Source organism: Anopheles stephensi, chromosome X (genome assembly GCF_013141755.1).
Source record: "Anopheles stephensi strain Indian chromosome X, UCI_ANSTEP_V1.0, whole genome shotgun sequence".
Lineage (NCBI taxonomy): Eukaryota > Metazoa > Arthropoda > Insecta > Diptera > Culicidae > Anopheles > Anopheles stephensi.
Genome location: NC_050201.1, coordinates 3,968,856 through 3,990,370, shown reverse-complemented (window position 1 = coordinate 3,990,370; position 21,515 = coordinate 3,968,856). Strand labels below are relative to the sequence as shown.

The following is a 21,515-nucleotide window of genomic DNA, read 5'->3' as shown; positions in this document are numbered from 1 at the left end:
GACCTGTCGATGGTGCTCCCGGATGATAACTTCCTGTTCCATGAAATCCGTACGCCACAGAATGGGATCTGCTCCTGCAAGCCTCACCGAGTCTTTGCTACGAGCAATGCGTCACCATCACCTTTAGCCGATCACGAGCTCCTACTTGCTTCAGCTACGAAGGAAACGGAGAAGTCTCCCACCGAGAAAGAACTGCGTTAAGGATTTAGGCGTGTTCATCGATGCGAGGCTGTCTTTCGAAGAACCTGTACTTGGCTTGGACTGGTTACAAACATTTATACCACAGGCCGTTATACTACTCCCCGGGTCGATCGCTAGTGGAATTTGCGAACATGATGTGGTGGCCTTCCTCGATCAGACTCGCTTCGCCCTACGCTGCTGGGATCGTAGTCTGGACTATAGGACCTGGTGTCTGGAATAGGACAAGGGTACCATAGTCCAGCCAGGGGGTCTATGCGTGCCAGCCAGGTCGCTTAGGTTGACCCATTCATCTGTATGTGGCGACTCCTCAACTCGGTCGGAGTGAGGCGTTTGAAGGCGGGACTGTAATTTTATTCCACCTTACCATTACAACCTCGAGAGGCTTTCTGTAACTTGAATTTACCCGTAGCAAGAGGCCGTGAGCCTTTGGCCTCGTATGTGTGGAAGGACAGTGGCGGTGCCGCTACAATGACGAGCTTTAGGATGATCTCACCATCGTGCAGCGAATCGGTGGGCTGGTCACGTCATGAGAATGACACCGGACGACCCAGCCCGTAAAGTCCTTTTAGCCCGTCCACACGAATAGAGGTGGAGTGATGGCGTTGATGCGTGTCCGCCAGAACAGCCTGAGATAATCGATTGGCAGACGAAGGCGCTGCCGGATTGAAGCTACCGGACCGTCCCCACATACTTTGATAATAGTCTGTATGTAACTAGAATTCTTACCTATATAGGGAGCCTTGGGGCGGTCTAGTGGCCGAGGCGACAGTGGCGCCGGGGTTCAAATCCCACCCAGACCGCCTCCCCCCGTACGTAGTGCTGACTACTTTTCTACGGGTCACAGAAAGCCAGGAATTGCCGGCCGAACCCTCTCGAGGTTGTAGTGTAAAAGAAGAAGAAGGGACAAATGGCGGTTTTCCGTTTAGTATAACAGTTTCAGTTTATTGCATTTAGAAAACATAGAAAACCCAGGAATAATATCAATTAGTTAGCCTTTTGAAAATGATTAGTTGCATCGGCACGGGCTATTTCCGTTACACACTCACACTCACCCAGACGATGAATGTTCGTGGCAACAAGAAAAAAGAAACCGCGCACACATACACACGTGTATATATTGTTGCTGTTAGAAATTATGGTTGCAATGTACCAACGCTGATAAACGGAAAATTTCCAAACTTTTTGAACATTTGTTCGCTCCTTTTCGCTCTCGAAATCTGTCTTTCCATATAGGAAAGAGAAAAAAAAACACAATGCTATGGCTATACATATATATCTCGATCATCCTCCATTGTCTTAACAGCCTGATTTGTTTGCCCTTATGCACGTGGTTCTCGTACAGTTGTTGCAATATCGTTTGAGCGATACAACAACGTAACCAGTTACGCAAAGGTAAGATTTTGATACGCGCTATCTTGTCTTTCACTGCTCAACCCTCAACCCTCAACCCTACAGCCAACTCATATACCCTACACATCTCCTTCTCGACAACATTCCTTCGCTTGCTTCAATTTCCATTGTCTTAGTTTCTAAAAAAAAAGTAGCACTTCTTGGTATCGATTACATGTTTCTTTTTTGTTTCGTTTTCGATTCAGTAAGATAAAAACGTTGCCCCACCACCGGCACACCACCGGCCGGGCACACATGCCCTGCTTCTCGTGTCTGCCCTTGGTCCAGGGTTCGCTCATCACGCCAACCTAAAAAAAAGTACTCTCCTAAAACCCCCGCTAAACTTACGATAGTGTATTAGGCTGTTTCCTGCCAGAAACCAAGTTTGCGCTCCTTGCAGTAGCTCGTGGACTGAGGGAGAAAAAGGGTGGAAAATGAACATCTTTCACAGCAACAACACTATCGTATCGACGAGCGTGCGCGCTTACCTTGCACTGTTTGGCACTGGCTTCATCCTTACACCAGTAGGCCGGTCCCCAGCTGCACTCGTTCAGTCCGACCAGCTCGGCGTCCTTCCGCTCGACGGGCTGCTCCACCTCGCCCGAATCATCATCATCATCGATCGCACGCTCGGCGGAAGCATACTCCGGCAGCGCGAGCAGTATGGCCGCCATCGTACTGCACTTATCGATGTTCACGCACACCTGCTCGCGCTGGATCGAACGGCGCAGCTGCTGCAGCATGCTCACACCGTACACGCCCAGCATCCGGTCGCACTGGGTGTAGTGTTTGGCCGGCAGCGCGTCACAGATGCGGTCCGCGTACTCCGTCACATGGTCCAGCATCTGGTCGCTCATCAGCAGCTCGTCGAGCTCCTTCACCGTCGCCTGGCACACGGCACACTCGATAATTTCCACTAAAATCGAGACGAAAAAGGGCATCAAAGATAACTCCACCCACTAACCCCACCGTCCGAACTTACGCTCCGATTGCTTCAGCAGCGCCATCTGCTTTTCGCACAAATCCAGCTGCGTGCAGATCGCCTGCGGTGGCAACGTTTGCAGAAACTTGATAATAAACTCGCCGTACTGGTCGATCAGCTTGTCGCACTGCTTGGTGATGGTGCTGGGCATCTTGTCACACACACTGCGCACAGCGGTCTCAATCTCGTCACGCGTTTTCTTGTTGGCCAGCTCCGACTCCAGCTTCACCATCACGAACTCGCAGATCGCACACTGTGGTGGTTGGTTGGTCTCTGCATCACCGGCGCCGGTAGCGGACGGTGAGACGAGCACCTGCTTGGCGGCTGGTTCCATGATGGCCGGTTCCACAACGTAATCGAGCAGTGCCTCATCAACGTCCACTGTACATGCGTACCGGGAATCGGAAAAGAGGGAGAAAACATGAAGGAAACACACTCACTCACCGCATGTACGATACCATCGGAGGATACTCACGCTCATCGGTAAAGTCCTTGGCCGGCAGACAGAATCCGAGCGTGTTGCAAATCTCTTTCGGCGACAGTTGCTTCAACACCAGATCGACGATCTGGTCACTGTGCTGCTCGATGTACTTTTCGCACTTGGTCTTGTACTTGTGCAAGCGGTCGCACGCGTGCTCGAGCGCTTCCTTAATTTGCTCCTTGCTTTTCTTGTTCTTCACACGCTTCTCGAGCTCCTTCACCATCTCCTGACAGACGAGACACTCCGGGCTGCTGACCATCGGCGTGTGATCCACCGTGATTTGGCCGTTAACGGTCAGGTCGGGAATTTCGTTCGTTTCGATATCACCTGACATGGACGGGTGCGGGGCGGGTGGGGCCGGACGCTCGCTCCACGGCGTACGCTTCTCGTAATCGAGCTCCATGCCGAGCAGGCTCAGGTCCGGGCGCTGGTCGACGCACAGCTTCAGGAAGACGCAGATCTCCTGGGGCGTAAAGTCGGACGCCAACATTTCCACCAGCTCCGCCGTGTACGTGTCGACGAAATCGTTACACTCGAGCCGCAGCTTCGGCGACAGGTGCGTGCAGAGTTTGCTCAGTGCGCTCTTGATGTTTTCCTTCGAGCGATCGGTTTTCACCGACTCCTCCAGCTGGCTGACGGCGAACAGGCAGAGCGGACAGGTTGGCTTATCGTTGCCGGCCCGTCCCTCGACCGTTACCTCCACCTGGCCGGGGGCAAAAATTTCCACATCCTCCCGGGCGGCCGGACACATGCGCATCGTGGGACAGATTTGGCGCGGATCCATCGATTGAATCAGCAGCGCAATTACCGCATCGCCATACACATCCACAAAGTTGTGACATTGGCCACGGATCGAGGCCGGCAGCCGGTTGCAGGTGGTACCGACCACCTCCTTAATTTCGTCCTCATTCGCCGGTTCGGCCAGTGCCTCCTGCACGAAGTGCATGAAGTATTCGCACAGCGTGCAGAACCGGCCGTTCTCGACCAGGTTCAGTCGGCTCGGTGCGCCCATAATGCGATCGATCGGCAGCTGTGCCTGCTGCACCTCGGACGCGGACAGCAACGGTTCGTTCTCGCCGAGCAGCGGGCGACGGTTCGGTCGCGTGGCCACGGTGCGCTCGTGCTGCGCTGCTACCGCGATTGGCAGCAGTGGCATAATCGGCCCATTGCCCATCGTCAGTCCCTTCGGGCAGACGCCAATCATGAAGCACGCATCGTTACTGTTCAGGTTGTGCACGAGCGTTTCGTAGATTTCGCGATAGTACTGCTCCACCAGGTTGTTACATTCGTCCGCAAAGCTCTTGGTCTGCTTGCAAAGCCCCTGCAGCACCTGCTTAAATTCCAGTTCGGTCGTGTTGGCGATCAGCACGTCACGCAGATGATCGACCAGCTGCTCGCACAGCTTGCACGGCACATCGTCACCACCGCCAACCATTACCGGCAGCACGCCAACACCGCCCATCGGCCGTACCTCGATCTGCTTATCGTCATGCTGGTGGAAGTTTGCAGCGCACACCCCAGTCAGATGGCACACCGCATCCGCCTTCAGGTTGCGATTCAGATGCGCGTACACATCGCCAAAGTAGGTGAGCACCAGGCTCGAGCAAGCGTCCGAGTACGAGGACATTTCGCCGCACACACGCAGGAACCCTTCCAGCACGCTGTCCCGATCGGTCTCCCGGAAGCGACGCTCGATCTGACCCGCAATCGTGTTGCACTGCTCGCAGCTGAACGTGCTGCTGCCGTCCGGCGCCCCGTCCAGCCGCTCGCTCGACTCCTCATCGTCCTCCACGTCCTTCTGCGGCTTGGTGGCCGGCATCTCGGCCAACAGCTTGTCGATGGCGGCATTGTTGCACAGACCGGCCACGCTGCACACCACGTTCGGGTTCATCTGGGACGCGAGTGCCTCCACCAGCTCGGGTATGAAATCATCGGCCAGCTTGCAGCACTCCTTCTTCACGACCTTCACCGGGATCAGCTTGCACGAACCCTCGAACACGGCTTTCAGGTCCGCCTGCGTTTCGTTGCTTTCCAACTGATCCCGGGCCTGCTTTACCATGTCCAGACAGATGTTGCAGATCTCATCATTATCCACCGGATAATGTTGCTTCTCCCACACGGTTTGGATGCAGTGCGATACGGCGCCACAGGATTTGGCGTTCCTGGGGGAGGGAAAGACAAACATTTGCATTATCCCGTTGGTGCAAACATAGATATTGATAGAATTGGAACACAATTAAACACTTTTTTTTTCATTAATCACATTTATTTGTCGTCATGAAATGTAAATCCTATTTTGCATAACAACTGATCTTGAAGATACAACGACATTGAATAAATTCATATATGTAGTTGGCTGCGTTTGGGGTCGGTCCGGTGGCCGAGGCGACAGCAGCGCCGGTCTTCACTCGACAGGACCCGGGGGTTCAAATCCCATCGAAGACCGCCTCCCCATACGCAGGGCTGACTACTTTATTACGGGTAAAATCAAGTCACAGAAAGGCAGAAATAGCAGGCCGAGACCTCTCGAGGTTGGAGTGGCAAGGAAGAAGAAGAAGAAGTTGGCTGCTTTTGGCCCGGATACGGCAGGACCGGGGTTTCGAATCCAGGACCGTTCCCCCGGTAGTGAGGACTGACTATCCAACTACGTGGTATCATTAAGTCTAGTAAGCCAGAAATGGCAGGCATGACCTTAGGTTAGAGGTCGTTATGAGTTGACTGCTTCTTCTTTGACGCACCACAAAACCTCAGGAGGTTTGGATTTCTCTCATCAGGATCCTATTTCTTATCTCTCACATACGGGGAGCTGATAGACCGAATCAAAGTGAGTTGAGAGAAGGTGTCGTAAAAAGCCCGTTTTGACACATGGAAAGAAGTAGAAGACCAGCACCAGTTTGACGTTTACTTGACCACATATTGTAGTGAGTCAGTGCTATCTGAGGTGATTCTGTATTATATTTATTACTGTTTGAGGTGGTAACAATTCCGCGCCTATACGGACACGGCAGCTTTGACTGTATCGGCGTCACAGGCGGAGCCAGCTTGCATCCCCGAACAATTGGTTGATCGGAGATATAGGATCGTTCCACTTTTTTGCCGATCTGCAAGCAAAAATGCATCAAGAGCACAGCAGATCGAGCTTCATCAATGTATGCTAGAGATCGCTTGCTTGACCAACAAAGAATGCTTGACCGCAGCTTGTTTACATTTCAGTCAAGTAAACGTCAAATTTTTTTTCAAGATGTCCAACCGTGAAATCGCTATTCCGACACCTCCTCTCAACTCACTTTGGACCGAATAGAGACCAGAACATTTGACACACCAATATCAAATGCGTACAATAAGGAACGATGGACCACACTCATCTAATATCTAGTTATCTCATTATCCAGCATGCACTCTTCAAACAATAAAACAATCCCCTTAACACGTGAAGCTGGATTGTAGTAGATGTTCCCACGAGCAGCACGTTGCTGGAAACGCATTGATGATCATCATACGCCTCCCCCCCACCCATCTGACACTAGAAATCGCAAGTTTGATCAAGACGAAGGTATCAACTCATCATATCTCAGACTCAAATATCTCATCGTTTTATACTGATGCACAACTTGAATCCTTTAAAAATACAGCCTGAGAATACAGTCAAGAGTTAGTCAAGATCTCCTCTCGAGGAGGTAGAACCAAATGGGAACATGAATTCGTTTATTGGCAGGAATGTTCACTTCACTCTATCAGACTTCAGGTTCACTCTATCAGACCCAATTTAAAATTATCTCTTCCAAGTATCCTATCCTGGCAAGTTATTGAAACGTATCCGGATCGTTCCCCATCAACAAGGACTTTGATTGCCTAAGCCGTTGCTTCTTGGCTTGCCTACCTCTGATAGGTCATGTCGGTCTTACGATAGCTTACTGGACTTACTTCCTGTAGACATTGGAGCAGTCCTCCGATGGTAGACGCGGAAGCGGAGACTATCTTCACACGGCAGGACCGGGAATCAAGTCCTGTCCAATTTCCAGTCCAATGACTCGATATCCTTGATCATGCCCGACCGCGGTTATACAGCTAGCGGCCACCTGACCGACCACAACTGAAGTAGCAAAAGAAAACTGTCGCTTGCTGTTATTTCCCATCCGGGCTCCGGGGTTCAAATCCCATCCAGACCACCTCTCCCCGTACGCAGGGCTGACTACTTTTCTACGGGTAAAATTAAGTCACAGAAAGCCAGAAATAGCAGGCCGAGACCTCTCGAGGTTCTAGTGTCAAAGAAGAAGATTGCTAGACTATAAAAAATGCGACGTTGTAAAAGCATCATCACGTTTCATGACCGACAGCCATGACTCATACCCCCTCCAACTATACATGAGCGATTGGAATGATTCATAAGAACAATTTTGCTTGATCGTTTCTTCGAAAGAACACACGACACTTTCTTAACGACCGATAACGACCCTCCAAGCGGCTAAAGGGTACGTGGTTTCAAAACAAAGTCCAGCCAAATGTAAATTTTGTTTTTGTACATGCTAAAAATACTCTTAACCAGATGCTTGTACGTTCGGTACGTACATATCAGCAACTTCAAACAACGAAATAACGAACCTTGTTTTTTTTTCGTCGCATTCCTTTCGGCTGGTGGCTCAATAACAAAAATTTTTGGCTCGCACTCTACACATAATCCCCAAGAATTACGTATTTGCGCTATTAAAATGCGAGTTGACTGCATTACGCATCGTTCGGCTGGCGGTATATGAACCGCCTTACACAATGGAAACCCCCCCCCCCCTTCGAGAGGTTGATTTACGCTGCAGTTGACCACAACAGAGCCAGAGAGAATCCTTCGTAATTGAATTAGCAAAATGAAATTGTTAGTACGCGGTGCACGCCTGTTGCAGCATTGTTTCGCGTTTTTTTTTATCATTTACTGTGCGCTCTTACCCCGACCTTGGCAACAAATCTATCCTTCATAGTGTTTCCTATTGCCGATATGCAACGTTTGCGCAACGTGGCCTATATTTATGTAACATTTAAAATAATCCAATTCATATTTGGAAACGGATACAACTTGTGGGCATTGCGTAGAACGGCAATCCGTAGAACGGCATCATCAAAAGTAGCTCAGTAACACCGATGACCCAGTAGATTGTTACGCGGAATCGGAACACGATAAGAGATAGTGGCGACGAATAATTCAAAGTTTGCATCAATATTCTTTCCCTCTGATCATGACGGAATGTGTATGCGTTGTCTAGGATGAGTGAGCAAGATTGCAGCTTCCTCCACATCCGAAGCTAGGCTTCTGATCATTTTTGCTGATGACTCTCCATTGCCACGACGGAAAGAGGAACAAAAAAAAGTGCACGGTCTTGTTGCACTGATTGCAACCCGTTGAGGGTATAAATATTTTAAGGACAACAAAGACCTAACGAATCAACAAGCTCCTAGGGTGTTTGTGTGTGTGGGTGATCCGAATCCGGTGCATTCGTGTTCTACTATAGATTCTTTACATTTCATGCAGCTTATTTCGACGCCGGCGAAGATTCTGTTTTAACCTCCGTCAGCTGTACCGATAACCCTCGTCCCTCGTCGGTAAAAGAGTCGCCAATGGAAGCCATCCACACGAATGCGTCATCATCATCATCATTTCCTTCATTGGCGTGCAGGGACGCAGCGCGAAAAAAAAGGAATTGAGGACACAAGTGTCCGAAGCCCGTAAAATCATAACAAAGAAACCCCTCCGCAACGCAACTGATTTTTTTTCCTCCCTGATTGCTTATCACTTAGCACCTTATCCGTAACACGCTGAATAAGGATGCTATTGGCTGTGTGGTTGGTGTGGTGGTGGTAGAGACTGTTGATGTTATTCTCTGGGTTCGTCGAGTAGAGTGTGGTCTGGTTCCATCTGAACCGGCAGTTCAGTCTGGTTATGAATTTCTGCTCAGAGAACCCGCATCGGAATACTTTTCTTCTTGACTGTTTGATGATCTGCAATATCTTGGGGTCATGCAGGAAATATAATGGCTTACTAGACTTATTGATACCATGTAGCCGGATAGTCAATCAATGACACACGGGAACAATCCGGATGGGAGGATTCGACATGTCTGGTACTGCTGTGTGAAAGACCTCCACAGATCGCCCCTATGCTATGAACATAGCTGAAACCCGCATTTTGAGGACCCTATCCCGAATTTTGGACTTGGATAGTCAGTACTTGCTTCCGGCGAACTGCCCGGATTAGATTCAACCGGTCCTGCCGTATGAATGTATTTATATGTATCGATCCTATCCCAATACCGCTATTAAATACGGCCAGAAGCCGCATTTTGAACACCCTACCCCGAATATTGGACTTCATGTACCTACAGCATTTAACATATAAAGCATACGGCCAGTCCAGGACACTTACCTGATATCAGAACACCAGTACGATGGTCCCCAGGTGCATTCTTTCGCTCCCAACAGCCGCTTGTTGTTTGATGGGTTGCTTGTTTGTTTGACCGGTGAGCTGCTTACAGCGGTTAGGGCTAACAGTTGATTGCACAAAACAGGCAGGCCATATGTGGAGAGAGGGGGGGAAGAAAACAAAGAAAAGGCAAAAAGCCAGATGTTAATTTGCCCATGACTCAAGGATTATTATTTAAAGTTCGAAATATTTGTTCTAGAAAGGTGGTGTTCAACACCTCCTACACGAAGGACCGCATTTTGGAATGCGTCTTTTGGAATGAAAACAACAGCATATTTGCTTGCCGTGGTTGGAAGCCATCCAACGAAAATGTTTGTAACAAAGCCAACACACCTGGATGAATCATTGTTTGTTTTTTTGCATGGAAAAAATAGCGACTTACTAAATGGGAAAGGATTGTTTTGGGAACTTAGAATAGAAGCAACGGAAACAAATATCGGCTCGCTCGCTGGCTGGCTGAGGCAACCATCTTGAGACTTTTGCTCGCGTCGCCCGTCTCTTTGTTTTGACTCGCTAGCAAGTTATCGATACTGCTGCGATAGTGCAATGGCTTTACTGTGTGTCAGCATATTCCAGCCGTTGTGGTGAGCGAGCAGGACAGCAAACCAAGCAGGGGAAAAGTTACAAATGTTTGTGAAAACCGATTGCAATTCGCCAAGACGCCATTTATGATTACGAAAGACGTACGGCATACATACGCACATACCAACGCCCTTGCCCCATTACAGCGGCTCGACTTTGGTTCCTGTACGATACCCCGGACGTGTTTGCAGCGAATCTTGTGCACCATTTTCATTAAACATAGATTATACATACCCAGCAGCAAAATGCCAACCAGCCCGAGCAGGCGTGATTTCATCATCACGGATACTTCCTGCTACAAGTTCACAATGCAGCAGCTGGCTTCAGGCTCGTAACACTCAATACACTTAACTTTAGAACCAAACCAACCAAAAAAAAAGCTAACACAATTGTTCCAAAAACCGCGTACAACAAACAATGGCCAATGATTTGGGTATGACTCACAACGAAAACACAACTTCACCAAACCACACAACGCGTCTGCACCGTGTGTATGCACAATCACCTTTGACGCAGCATTCAATGCCCAAGCTCCCAAGAAGTTTACGCTGTAGGGAAAACAACGTATCGAGTCAAGCATACCGTTGCTCAGCCATTATTTAAATGCTTCAAACTGACAGTTGTGTGTTTACGGCGCTGTGGGTGTGTTTATAGGGCACCAAATCGTGATTAAAATATTTTTCTATTGTTACTTAAAACAGATCAATAAGAAAGGTACATTTTCACTTGAAAATTTACAATAAAAGTGGTTCATTTAATTTCATTACTCACTATAGCATCGGTTCGATTTGATCCGACCTTATAGCTGTGTGCCATTTCTATCGCCAAACGTCAAACCTGTCACTGTGGTAGTTTGACAGCATGAACGTCAAACGAAAACAGCGCTTCACGGCGAATCGCCAGCGAAGAGCAATATTTTCATAATATACGAGCCGGAATTAAACTACCTTTACATAGCTGCAAACATGCTGTCCAGCATACGAACTAGATTTTCCGTCGCTAGAGGTAAGTGGCGTATGGTTAGGGTCAACAAATCGCTTCCATCCTTCCAGTGTAAATAATGCCCTGTTCGATAGTTATCTTAGGTTACATAAACAAAGATGCTTTTGCTCCAGCGGCCATCTGCTTACCGCATCCACGAAACTACACCACCACCATCGATAGCAATGCACCGATCGAGCTAAAGGAAAACCCGTTCGCGAAGGAAAAGATACAGTGCGTGCTGTGCAAGCACGGTATCAATCCCGACTACAAAAACGTGCAGCTGCTGTCACAGTTCCAGAGCCCGTACACGGGCCGCGTGTACGGACGGCACATTACCGGTCTGTGCCAAAACCGGCACGAGCAGGTCGAGCGGGAAATTATTAAAGCACAGAATGCGGGTTTGATGCCGACGTATCATAAGGCGGTCGAGTTCCTGAACGACCCGAAACTGTTCGACCCGGAGAAAGCTATTCGCCCGCACAAATATTAAGCATTGCACACACACATCCGTAAGGTAGGATCTTTAATAAACAATCTATGTTAAACTAGTTAACCTATCTCACCCCTCAAGTATGATCCATGTGGTGCGTATCGTCCAGGTTTTGCTGGCAGCCTGAAAGAAACGGTTCTCCTGTTTGCAGCACACACACACACATAAGGGTCTGATAATACATCGTTTATACTAACATAATATTAAGGGTGATGCAACGGATACCACCGGCCTAACAACGATCCTCCAGGGGGGAAAAATCTCGACCTATGGGTGATTCGATTCAATGCTCAATCTTTACAATATGCCTGAATCAAGTCCACTCGTCCATTTTTAGAGTTCGAGGCCGATCGTTCTCTTTATCCAAAGCCTATCTCTCGTTACAAGGACAACTTCTGGAAGATTTAGAATAATGTCTGAAGGTCGTGCTCAAAAAGTGTCCATTTTTTAGGAATCCATATAGCACCAATCGATCGTCTAGAGAACCCAAATCTCTTGTGGATTGCTCCAGTCAACGTGCTCTTGATTTTATCTTGTCTGGTTGCGTTCACATTTCGAAAGATTTAGAAGGACATGTGGACGCGAAGTTGTAGCGCATGTAAGTCGTTCTCAAAAAGTGTCCAGAAAAGCTCAACTTGTACTTGATGTTATCGAGTCTGTTGTTGTCCGCATCTCGGAAACTCCATCTCAGAGCTCCATGGTGAATCAGATGCAGAAAATAGTCCACGTCCTTTACGCTTAGCTCTCACGCTTGGACTTCGTCACCAGGTCGGAGAGATTGTTCGAGATCCTCACCATCCAAATCACACATGTACAAGTACCAGCATTTTAAAAAAAGCTAAGGCCGAACAAAACCACACACCCAGAGTCACCTTTTTACCACCCCAGCTCATAAAGCGATTCAAAAAAAAATTCTTGTCACCAATCTAGGCAGTTGCGGTGCTAGCTTCGAAGACCCGAAAATAACGAATTCAAATGCATTCAATATTTTTGAGGTGCGCATATATGACCCAGTGGAAGAGGTTGCAGAAGCTACCACAATTTTCGAACCGCTGCAACGTCAGTTCGACATAACAAGATAGCTTTGGTTCCCTTTTTTTAAAAAAAAGCTTTCCTCCTCGCCCGGTTTCAACATCAGCACCTCGAACGGTTGGCAGCTTTTGGGTATAAACATAAGTTAATGAAGTCAGAATATTGAGCTTCAGCAACTTCCGTTAGCCAGCCGCATCAAACCGGTTTTACATTTGGCATATTAAAAAGTTCCGTTAGAAGGAAATGTTTAAGGAATTCTTGACTATCCCAACGTTTAGCGAAAAAAATTGTCAACCTCAGCTCTAGCTCTGCCAAGCTGCCAATGTCCGTACGGTATGCCCATCGTATATGCTGTGGGGTACGTTGGAGGTCGGCTTATTGGTAGATCTCAAATTTATACTAAATATAAGTTTATTTATATAAATGTCAGCCTTTTATGGAACCTCCACATGTCATTGACCTAGGCCAGCCGAATATCTGGCGAAAATCTAGAAACCTATATTTCTCTGTGTCTGATCACCTGATATCACCGCGCAGTCAGACAGTCTTCCGGCTGGTGGAAAGGGTGACCGAAACTAACATCGGTCCATCCGTGTAAGGTGCTTATGCTAAAAGGTAAAATGTAGTTTAACCGGTTTTGAGTTTTATTAACTCCCGAAGCCGAATTCTGATTAAGGGTGAGGAGATGAATATTCACTGGTGCGTAGCCAGCCGCCTCATGGTGTGTGATTCTTCCAGCGACGGATAAAATATGCGGAAGAATTAGTAATCTACCCCTTTTTTTTTGGGGGGGGGGGGGGGGGGGGGATGGTTGTTGTTGTTTTGCCTTCTCCAAATTATGTATATTGATTCAATGGTGCGCGCGCGATATAACCAATACGGCGCAATCCGTTTTTGTGCTACACGCAAATTCTGGTCAATTTCTTGTGCGACAATCTCTGAAGTCTCTTAGTTCTTTTTTGTCCTAATCTTTGTCGTTGTCTCCTTTCATTTTACACCTTGACTAAGAGACCTACAGGCTGGACGCAAAATGGCCATAACTTTGGTGACCTTACTCACACGAATCTCCACAACTGGAGGTGCTAATCTCTTTGGTCTGACCTTAGCGACAGAAGAACTTTATACGAATCTACCCTTGGTTCGGTCATCATGGTATTAGATGTTCAGCCGCAAATGTCCAGACTCAGGACACAAGGATGCGTTATCGTCTTCCTATATGCTTTGCCGATCTTGGCCTGAGCATTCTTCAAATGGGATTTTGAAGTTCTACTGCTGGCAGATGGTTCCGTCCCCGGGGTTGGTTTAGTCATATTTGTCTTTTACTTTGATTTGATATGTGTTGGACTGGAACGACAACACCCGCTCTCCGGATGGGGAAGTTTTAATTATGAGTACAACAAAAAAAACCTGCGTATGATGCGATCTGCTACTACTAGTTCTTGCCTTGTGGAAATAACCTTAGACGAACCAGTTTTCATTGTACCGTGAAAGCCTTGAAGTAGAAGCTGGCTTTGAGAAGTTTGCATTTGTTTGTTTTAGTGGTTCGCGCTAAGTGTAACGGGCTAGAGTTTGGGTTCCCCCTTTTTCCGTCGGTCATCATCATCGCGATCGTTGCCGTCGTCATTGCTGGAGCGCGCCGCCGACTCGCCGAGGTCCGGTATCGTGCGAACGTTTCATTCAGTGTGATCGTATCCACCCTACCGGTTGCTCGTCGCTTCGAGCTCGTGCGTACTGCGCACCGTATCTAGTGGTTTGAGACTACCCACGCGGGGTGTTGCTGTCGGTAGACGTCGTGGAGGAACTCCGTAAACAGTGTAGATGTTGATCAGTTTTTGTTCTCCAGAAGTGTCCGTACGCAGTTTTTGTTTTTGAGTAAAGAGTCACTAGCAATACAACGATTACACAACATCAGCAATCAAGTTTTAAGGCGGATTTTGGTGACAGAAGCATAGCGAATTGTTCTTTTTACCTGAGATCGAACTTTGCACCACCATGCACACGTTCTCCAATCATCCGATCGGGTTGCTCCCGATGGAGCAGAACTATGACCCGAGCAAACCTACCATTGCGGAGTTCTTTACCGGCCGGGACATCTTTGTCACCGGTGGTACGGGCTTCATGGGGAAGGTTCTAATCGAGAAGCTGTTGCGGTCCTGTTCCGAGCTCAACAATATCTACGTTCTGATTCGCGAGAAAAAACAGAAAACTGTCCACGAACGTATCCAGGAGATGCAACAGCTGCCGGTTTGTACAATGCTAACCCTTTGGAAGGGTTTTTTAAAAGGTTTTAAATTGATTTTGAAATATGAATATTTCGGTTCAGTTGTTCGACAAACTGCGTGCGGAGCAACCGGAACTGTTGAACAAGATGGTCCCGGTGCAGGGTGATGTTTCGCTGCTAGGGCTTGGCCTCTCCCAGGATGATATCGAGAAGATGCGCAACGTATCGGTTATCTTTCACGTGGCTGCTAGCGTACGGTTTGATGATCCGCTCAAGACGGCCATACTGCTGAACACGCGCGGCACACGTGAGCTGGTCCAGTTCGCTGAAAAGTTGCCATCGCTTCGGGTGCTAATGCACGTGTCTTCCACGTACTCGAATCCAGACCGTTACGTGATTGAAGAAGAGGTATGAACCTGCTCGCTCGCTATCAAACACCGGAGGTGTGTAAGATGTGTGTATCCTTCCCTTCCAAACATCTCCACTAGGTCTATCCAGCGTACGCTGACTGGCGTGACACGATACGCATTGCGGAAACGTTCGACGAGCAGACGCTCGATGTGCTCGCGCCGAAGTATATGGGTTTCCTGCCGAACACGTACGTGTTCACCAAGAGTCTTGCGGAGCAGATCGTCAACGAGCACAAGGAGCGGCTGCCGATGATACTGTTCCGGCCGTCGATTGTCATCTCGTCGATGAAGGACCCCATACCGGGGTGGATGGATAACTTCAATGGGCCGGTTGGGTTGCTGGTTGGCTGCGGCATTGGCATATGTCGTACCATGTACTGCGATCCCAACAACATAGCCGACTTTACGCCGGTCGATGTGTGCATCAAGGCGATGATCGTTGCCGCCTGGAAGCGTGGCACCGAACCTGTGCACAGGTGAGTTTCGCGTGCCCGTGTAGGTGCAATTAGCTGCGATGAATCGATGCATCTTCATTGATGCATTAGTCTCAACCTTACCTTCACTGCTACAGTTGCACTATCCATTGTGTAAGCGCAGTTATTACCTTACATTGTGAAGGTTAGGGTGAGAATCGTACGACGGATGAGTAAAACATCCACCCGACGGGGGGGAATCAATTAACACGGTGTGAGCGAGACTAGAAGTTTTGTTAACAGTCGGCTTAAAAATCCCCACCATCATCGAGCTGAACAGTGCGAATTTTTAATGTTTCCTCCAATCATCTCCGACCAAAGCGAGGCTGCCCTTGAAATGCGTAATATCAAGGTTAGATAGTAGATAGAAATCTGGCCGGTTATCGAGCCGCGGCGTCTATAAGGTTATGTGATTTGCTGCATAAATTTTAAAGTTCGTTATACTAATTCCATCGTTCGATTTCCTGGTTGGACATGTCTGCTATTCAATAGTTCCTTAATTTTTTTAACGTATTGGTTTGCGATATCAAATCACACGTTGGACATCAGAGTTACTCGTGCACAAACGATAGTGCAACAAAATACATTAAATTCAGCTTGATGCCCTATCAAACCAAGGGTCAGACTGGTCAAGCGGCTAGACAGGCAGCTTTTTGATGGGTCGCCTTTTGGACGCGTTCCAACAAGAATCATGTACAGGTTGAACGATGTCTGTTTTTTTGGGCTCCTACAGTTGCTTTAAATTTTTAACCATTAATTGCCTAATTGCATTCCACAGTACCACCAAGCAAGACCTGCCGATATACAACTGCTGTATCTCGAACCTGAGAAACTCGACCATGTCACAGATCGTAGAGATGGGACGCACCTTATCCGACGAGATACCGCTGGACAAGTGTATTTGGGCCCCTGGCGGTGGTATTACACAAATTCGTATTCACAACCTGATACGTGTACTGCTGTACCATATATTGCCCGCCATTTTAATTGATGGAATATTCCGTCTGATGGGCCAAAAGCCATTGTAAGTAGACGGCTATTAGATGAGTCTTGGGAAAAAAAAGCTGCTACTAAACACGACGCCTCCCTTTCCATCTTTCTATCTCTCGCTACAGCTTGGCAAAACTGCAGCGGAAAATCTACACGGCCAACGTCGCACTGGAGTACTTCATACTGAACAACTGGGACTTTAAAAATGGCAACTTTATAAAGCTAGCGTCGGAAATCAAACCGGAGGACAAGTATTGTATCTTTCCTTGTGCTTTGCTAGCGACTTGAAAATGTTGTTAATGACTCTTCCCCCGCCCGTTTTGTATTTACAGCAAAGACTTTTACTATCGGGATTTCATCGAGTTCGATGTAACGCTGTACTTCCGTAACTGCATACTCGGGGCGCGCCGGTACCTGCTCAAGGAGAAGGACGAGAATATTCCGCGTGCGCTCACGCATCTCAAGCGGATGAAGTTGCTGGACAAAATTTGCAAAACCATCATTGTGGCCGTCTTCCTGTACATCATTCTCATACAGTTTGACATGCTCGGCATGATACTGTACGTGATTTCGTACAAACCGTCGTACACCTTAGCTGCCGACTGTAAATGAATGCCAGAGGTAAAGGCCTTACGTTTTAGCAGCATCTGCTAAGACACGGTTTGCATTGGGAAGAGAGGAAGAAAAAAAGCGTAGGGTGTTTAATTATCTATGCCGGGTGCTGTGGTCAGTAAAGTAAATGGTGTGTTAGCTTATGTGTTAAGAAAAACGATTCCCCCTAGTGACCAGAAATTTAATTAGTAATGGTTAGTGAAAAAGGTGCCACTCTTTTGCCTTTTTTTGTTCGTTTTTTGGAAATAAAATGGGTTTCGAATGGTACTGGAAACAAAATGTAGCTTAACAAACAATTGTGCCGTTTCTGTTGTGGTAAAATAAAATCTTGGTAATCCGAACTATTTTGCTTCTTCCTTTGGTTCTACAAACCTTCGGAGGTCTTGTCCAAGCCTGCTTGACTTGCCCGTGCTCAGTTCGTGTGTCATATCGAAATCGCTTATTGTTGTAAACATCGAGACAGTTCTTGTATGGACTGAAAACACTTTAATATTCATACTCTATTGGGCATTCGACTGTGAACCTCTGACAAGTGAACAAGTGGCCCGCACGTTCTGAAGTGACAGTTCCTTAAATTCACAAAAAAGCAAAAAGCTATTGATTTAAAAGCAACCGCCTTGATTTTGGACAAACGAGCTAAGGACATACGGATAGGATAAGTAATTAAGGATGGGGGTGGTGGACCCTGGGGGAGGCTCCCCCGGGTCATATTATGAGATCCTCGGGGAGGATCATAGAGTGATGGGGAAGAGGAAAAGGAAGATGAGAGGGGAGAAAGTAGCATTGGAAGAAATGTGTGACAACGAAGAAATATTTATGGTGGTAGAGAGTATCACAGAGGGGAAAACGTTAGCAACATTTAACCCGTTTCTATTCCGAAAGTCAGTCGAGACTGCCATTAATGGCAAACCGGTACAAACGACGCTGCTGAGGGATGGCAAAATCCTCATGAAGATGAAGAACAGAAGCGACGCCAGAAAGCTGTCAAAACTTAACCTCAATCACCCGGGCGGCACGTTGAACGTAAAAGTATACGAGCACGAATCGCTTAACCTCACAAAGGGCATTGTTAGGTGTGATGCATGTTTGTTTCTAACCGAGGAAGAACTCCTGGATGGTTTAAAGGACCAGAAAGTTACCAAGGTGGAAATTATGAAGAGGAAAAATGCTGTTGGTAAAATAGTAAATACAAGGTCGGCAATACTCACCTTCAACAGCACAGTGTTGCCCAGGAAGATCGATATCGGATACTTTACTGAAAGAGTGGAATTATACATTCCCAAACCCACTCGTTGTATGAATTGTATGCGCATTGGGCACACAAAAAAAGTCTGCTATAGAGAGAAAAAATGTGCGAAATGTAGCCAACCATTCCACGAAAAGTGTGAAAACCTAGCAAAGTGCGCAGAGTGTGGAGATGCTCATGGCACGCTTGACAAAGAATGCCCCATATATAAGGATGAGTGTGAAATCAAGAAAATACAGGTAGAAAAGAGAGTAACAATGCGCGAAGCAAGAGTCATCCGCAGGAACATTGCTCCTGTCATCCCTAGGAAGTATACCACCGTAGACTACGCCACATACACAGCCAATAAGAAAAACACCCAAACCGCACCTAATGATCACAACAACGAAGAAAACAAAGAAATTACAGCAAACAATAATGAAAATAATAATAAAATAACAGAAAATAATAATACAAAAACTAAAAATAGCACAGAAAGTACAGAAAAAAACAACACAGAAAAGGAAACAATTAATACACCACCCATGACGAAAACGATCATCATCAACACATCAGATGACGAAGATAACATCTCATCCACAAACATAGCCCCCTCGACCAACTCAGGAGTTATGAATAACATTAATAACACACAAAATAATGAAGAAAATATACCATTCAAAGCAATGACAAAAGAACAAAGAAAGGAGTATGCAGCCAAACGATTCAGAGAAATAGTATAAGATACACTCTACTATTAAAATGGCTGCACAAACCAACATCAAAGTAACACAAACAAACATACAAGGACTACTAAACAACATAGACGAGCTGAAGCACATCTTAAGCAACGAAAACATTGATGTGATCTGCCTGCAAGAAACTTGGCTAGTGGATCACACTGCAAGCAAAACAAGAATAAATAATTACAATCATTTTTACCAAAACAGAGAAGATGGCTATGGTGGTTGTAGCATCTTTGTACATAAAAAATATCGAGTAGAAAGCGTACAGGTACACCCTAAGAACGAACACATGCAATCTACTGGTATCAAACTAAAAGGGCTGAATATAATGGTAATCAGCACCTATGTGAAACCCACCACACCTAAACACATATTCGCCAAATATTTCAAGCTGCTACTTCGTACGGTCAACAACACAAAAGCCATAATAACGGGTGATTTCAACGCCCATCACACAGCGTGGGGCAACCACTTCTGTGACATGAGGGGAAGAATCACGCTGGAAGAAGTTAATAGCAGCGATTTGGTACTGGTGCATAGTAAGGAACATACCTTTATAAACCCTGATGTAAATAAAAAAAATACTGCCATTGACCTAACCATCGTTACACCTAATATGGTTCTAGATGTCGAACGTAAGGTCACAAACCAACACATTGGCAACAGCGGACACAGAATAATTCACATAGCCTTAAAAAAGCCTACCAAAGTACAAACAAGATCTGTGATAAATATGGTAAGAGTAGAACAACAAATCTGTGATATAAGTAGTACCGAAAATACCACCATAGATAGCCTTAAAAATACCCTCCAGAAAATCATGAAACAAAACACCAAATCCATTGAATACACACCAAAAAGCTGGTGGAGTAAAGAGCTCCAAAGGGCTTGGGAAAAAAAGAACGAAGCTCGAAGAAATTTTAATCGCAACCGTAGTATAGAAAACTTGATTCAATCCAAAAAGGACCTAGCTAAATTCAAGTTCCTAAAAAAAGTGGAGAAGAAGAAAAACTTTGAAAAATGGTTAGATAAGGTCAACTCGGACAGCACTAGCAAAGAACTGTGGGACCTTGTGAACAAATGTCATGGAAAACCAATCAACAATAACGGCATTAATATAATAGCCGAAAGTACGGAAAATGCGAAAAAATTCCTAAAGTTAAACTTCAGCAGCCCGAAAAGGCCAAGATGGCAGTACGCTCCACAATTCATTTCAGACATCGAAATCTTGAATTTGGAGAAATGGAAAAAAATATTAGCCAATAAAAAAAACACAACACCTGGTACTGATGGTATATCATACAAAGCCCTGAAATTGCTGAATGATGAAGTGGTTCTGGTACTGATCAAAGAACTGAATAACATGTACCAAAATGGAAGGGTACCGAAAAAACTGAAAAAAATCAAGATAGTAGCAATTGGCAAAATTGGAAAAGACACAAACTGTGTAGAAAATTATAGGCCTATAGCACTTCTGTGTACATTGGTTAAAATAGTCAATTCAGCAGTCCTGCAAAATATAACACAGCACCTGGAGCAATTTAATATCCTTCCGGAAACCACATTTGGCTTCCGAAGACATAGATCCACGATGACTGTTGTAAACCTCCTGGTTCATAAAATTCTTCACAACAATGCAAAAAGAAAATACACGGGAGTAGTCTTTATAGATGTTAAAAACGCTTACAACAGCGTACTCACCCAGGAACTTCTTGAAATTCTCAGACTTGACATGATATCTGAAGAGGATATTGCATGGGTTGCAAGTTTTCTGAATAACAGAAGCCTAGAAGTAACAGTGGGAAAAGAAACAATCAAACGGATTGTTAGTAACGGTCTTCCACAAGGTGATGTGCTTTCACCAACTCTCTTTAACATCTACACGAGCAGCTGCCATGAACTAAACAACAGTAAGATCAGATTATTGCAGTATGCGGATGACTTTGCAATTATTGAAACCGGAATAACACCAAAAGCAGTTGAAACAGCGTTGCAAAGAAGCATCACATGGCTAAAAGAGCGCCTCAGCCAGCTCAATCTAGAAATCAACAGTGCCAAATCAAAAGTAATGACCTTCCCTAACAGCAAGTTCAGTATCAGAGTAAATGTAGATGGCGAAGTGATAGAGCAAACGAAAGAACACAAATTCCTGGGCTTAACGATTGACGACAAATTAAAATTCAACAAGCATCTTGACAATCAAATCGCCAAAACAACAAACAGACTAAACC

The 21,515-nt window shown here is 46.3% G+C and overlaps 3 protein-coding genes across 3 annotated transcripts; 2 read left to right on the top strand and 1 right to left on the bottom strand.

Annotated features, from left to right (window-relative positions):
• Positions 1-1,115: 1,115 nt before the first annotated feature.
• Positions 1,116-10,626, bottom strand: LOC118505009. Its single transcript, XM_036040201.1, has 6 exons — positions 10,336-10,626; positions 9,463-9,580; positions 3,048-5,215; positions 2,573-2,953; positions 2,079-2,506; positions 1,116-2,001 (listed from the first exon to the last, which is right to left on the bottom strand). The coding sequence occupies exons 1-6, from the start codon at positions 10,379-10,381 to the stop codon at positions 1,948-1,950; spliced, it is 3,195 nt and encodes a 1,064-aa protein (XP_035896094.1). The 5' UTR covers positions 10,382-10,626; the 3' UTR covers positions 1,116-1,947.
• Positions 10,627-10,945: 319 nt separating this feature from the next.
• Positions 10,946-11,647, top strand: LOC118505050 (28S ribosomal protein S18c, mitochondrial). Its single transcript, XM_036040327.1, has 2 exons — positions 10,946-11,106; positions 11,178-11,647. The coding sequence occupies exons 1-2, from the start codon at positions 11,067-11,069 to the stop codon at positions 11,573-11,575; spliced, it is 438 nt and encodes a 145-aa protein (XP_035896220.1). The 5' UTR covers positions 10,946-11,066; the 3' UTR covers positions 11,576-11,647.
• A 2,515-nt stretch (positions 11,648-14,162) lies between these two features.
• Positions 14,163-17,609, top strand: LOC118505043 (putative fatty acyl-CoA reductase CG5065). The gene is made up of 6 exons (XM_036040298.1): positions 14,163-14,851; positions 14,931-15,236; positions 15,317-15,714; positions 16,490-16,735; positions 16,827-16,952; positions 17,034-17,609. The coding sequence occupies exons 1-6, from the start codon at positions 14,600-14,602 to the stop codon at positions 17,311-17,313; spliced, it is 1,608 nt and encodes a 535-aa protein (XP_035896191.1). The 5' UTR covers positions 14,163-14,599; the 3' UTR covers positions 17,314-17,609.
• The last annotated feature ends 3,906 nt before the right edge of the window (positions 17,610-21,515 follow it).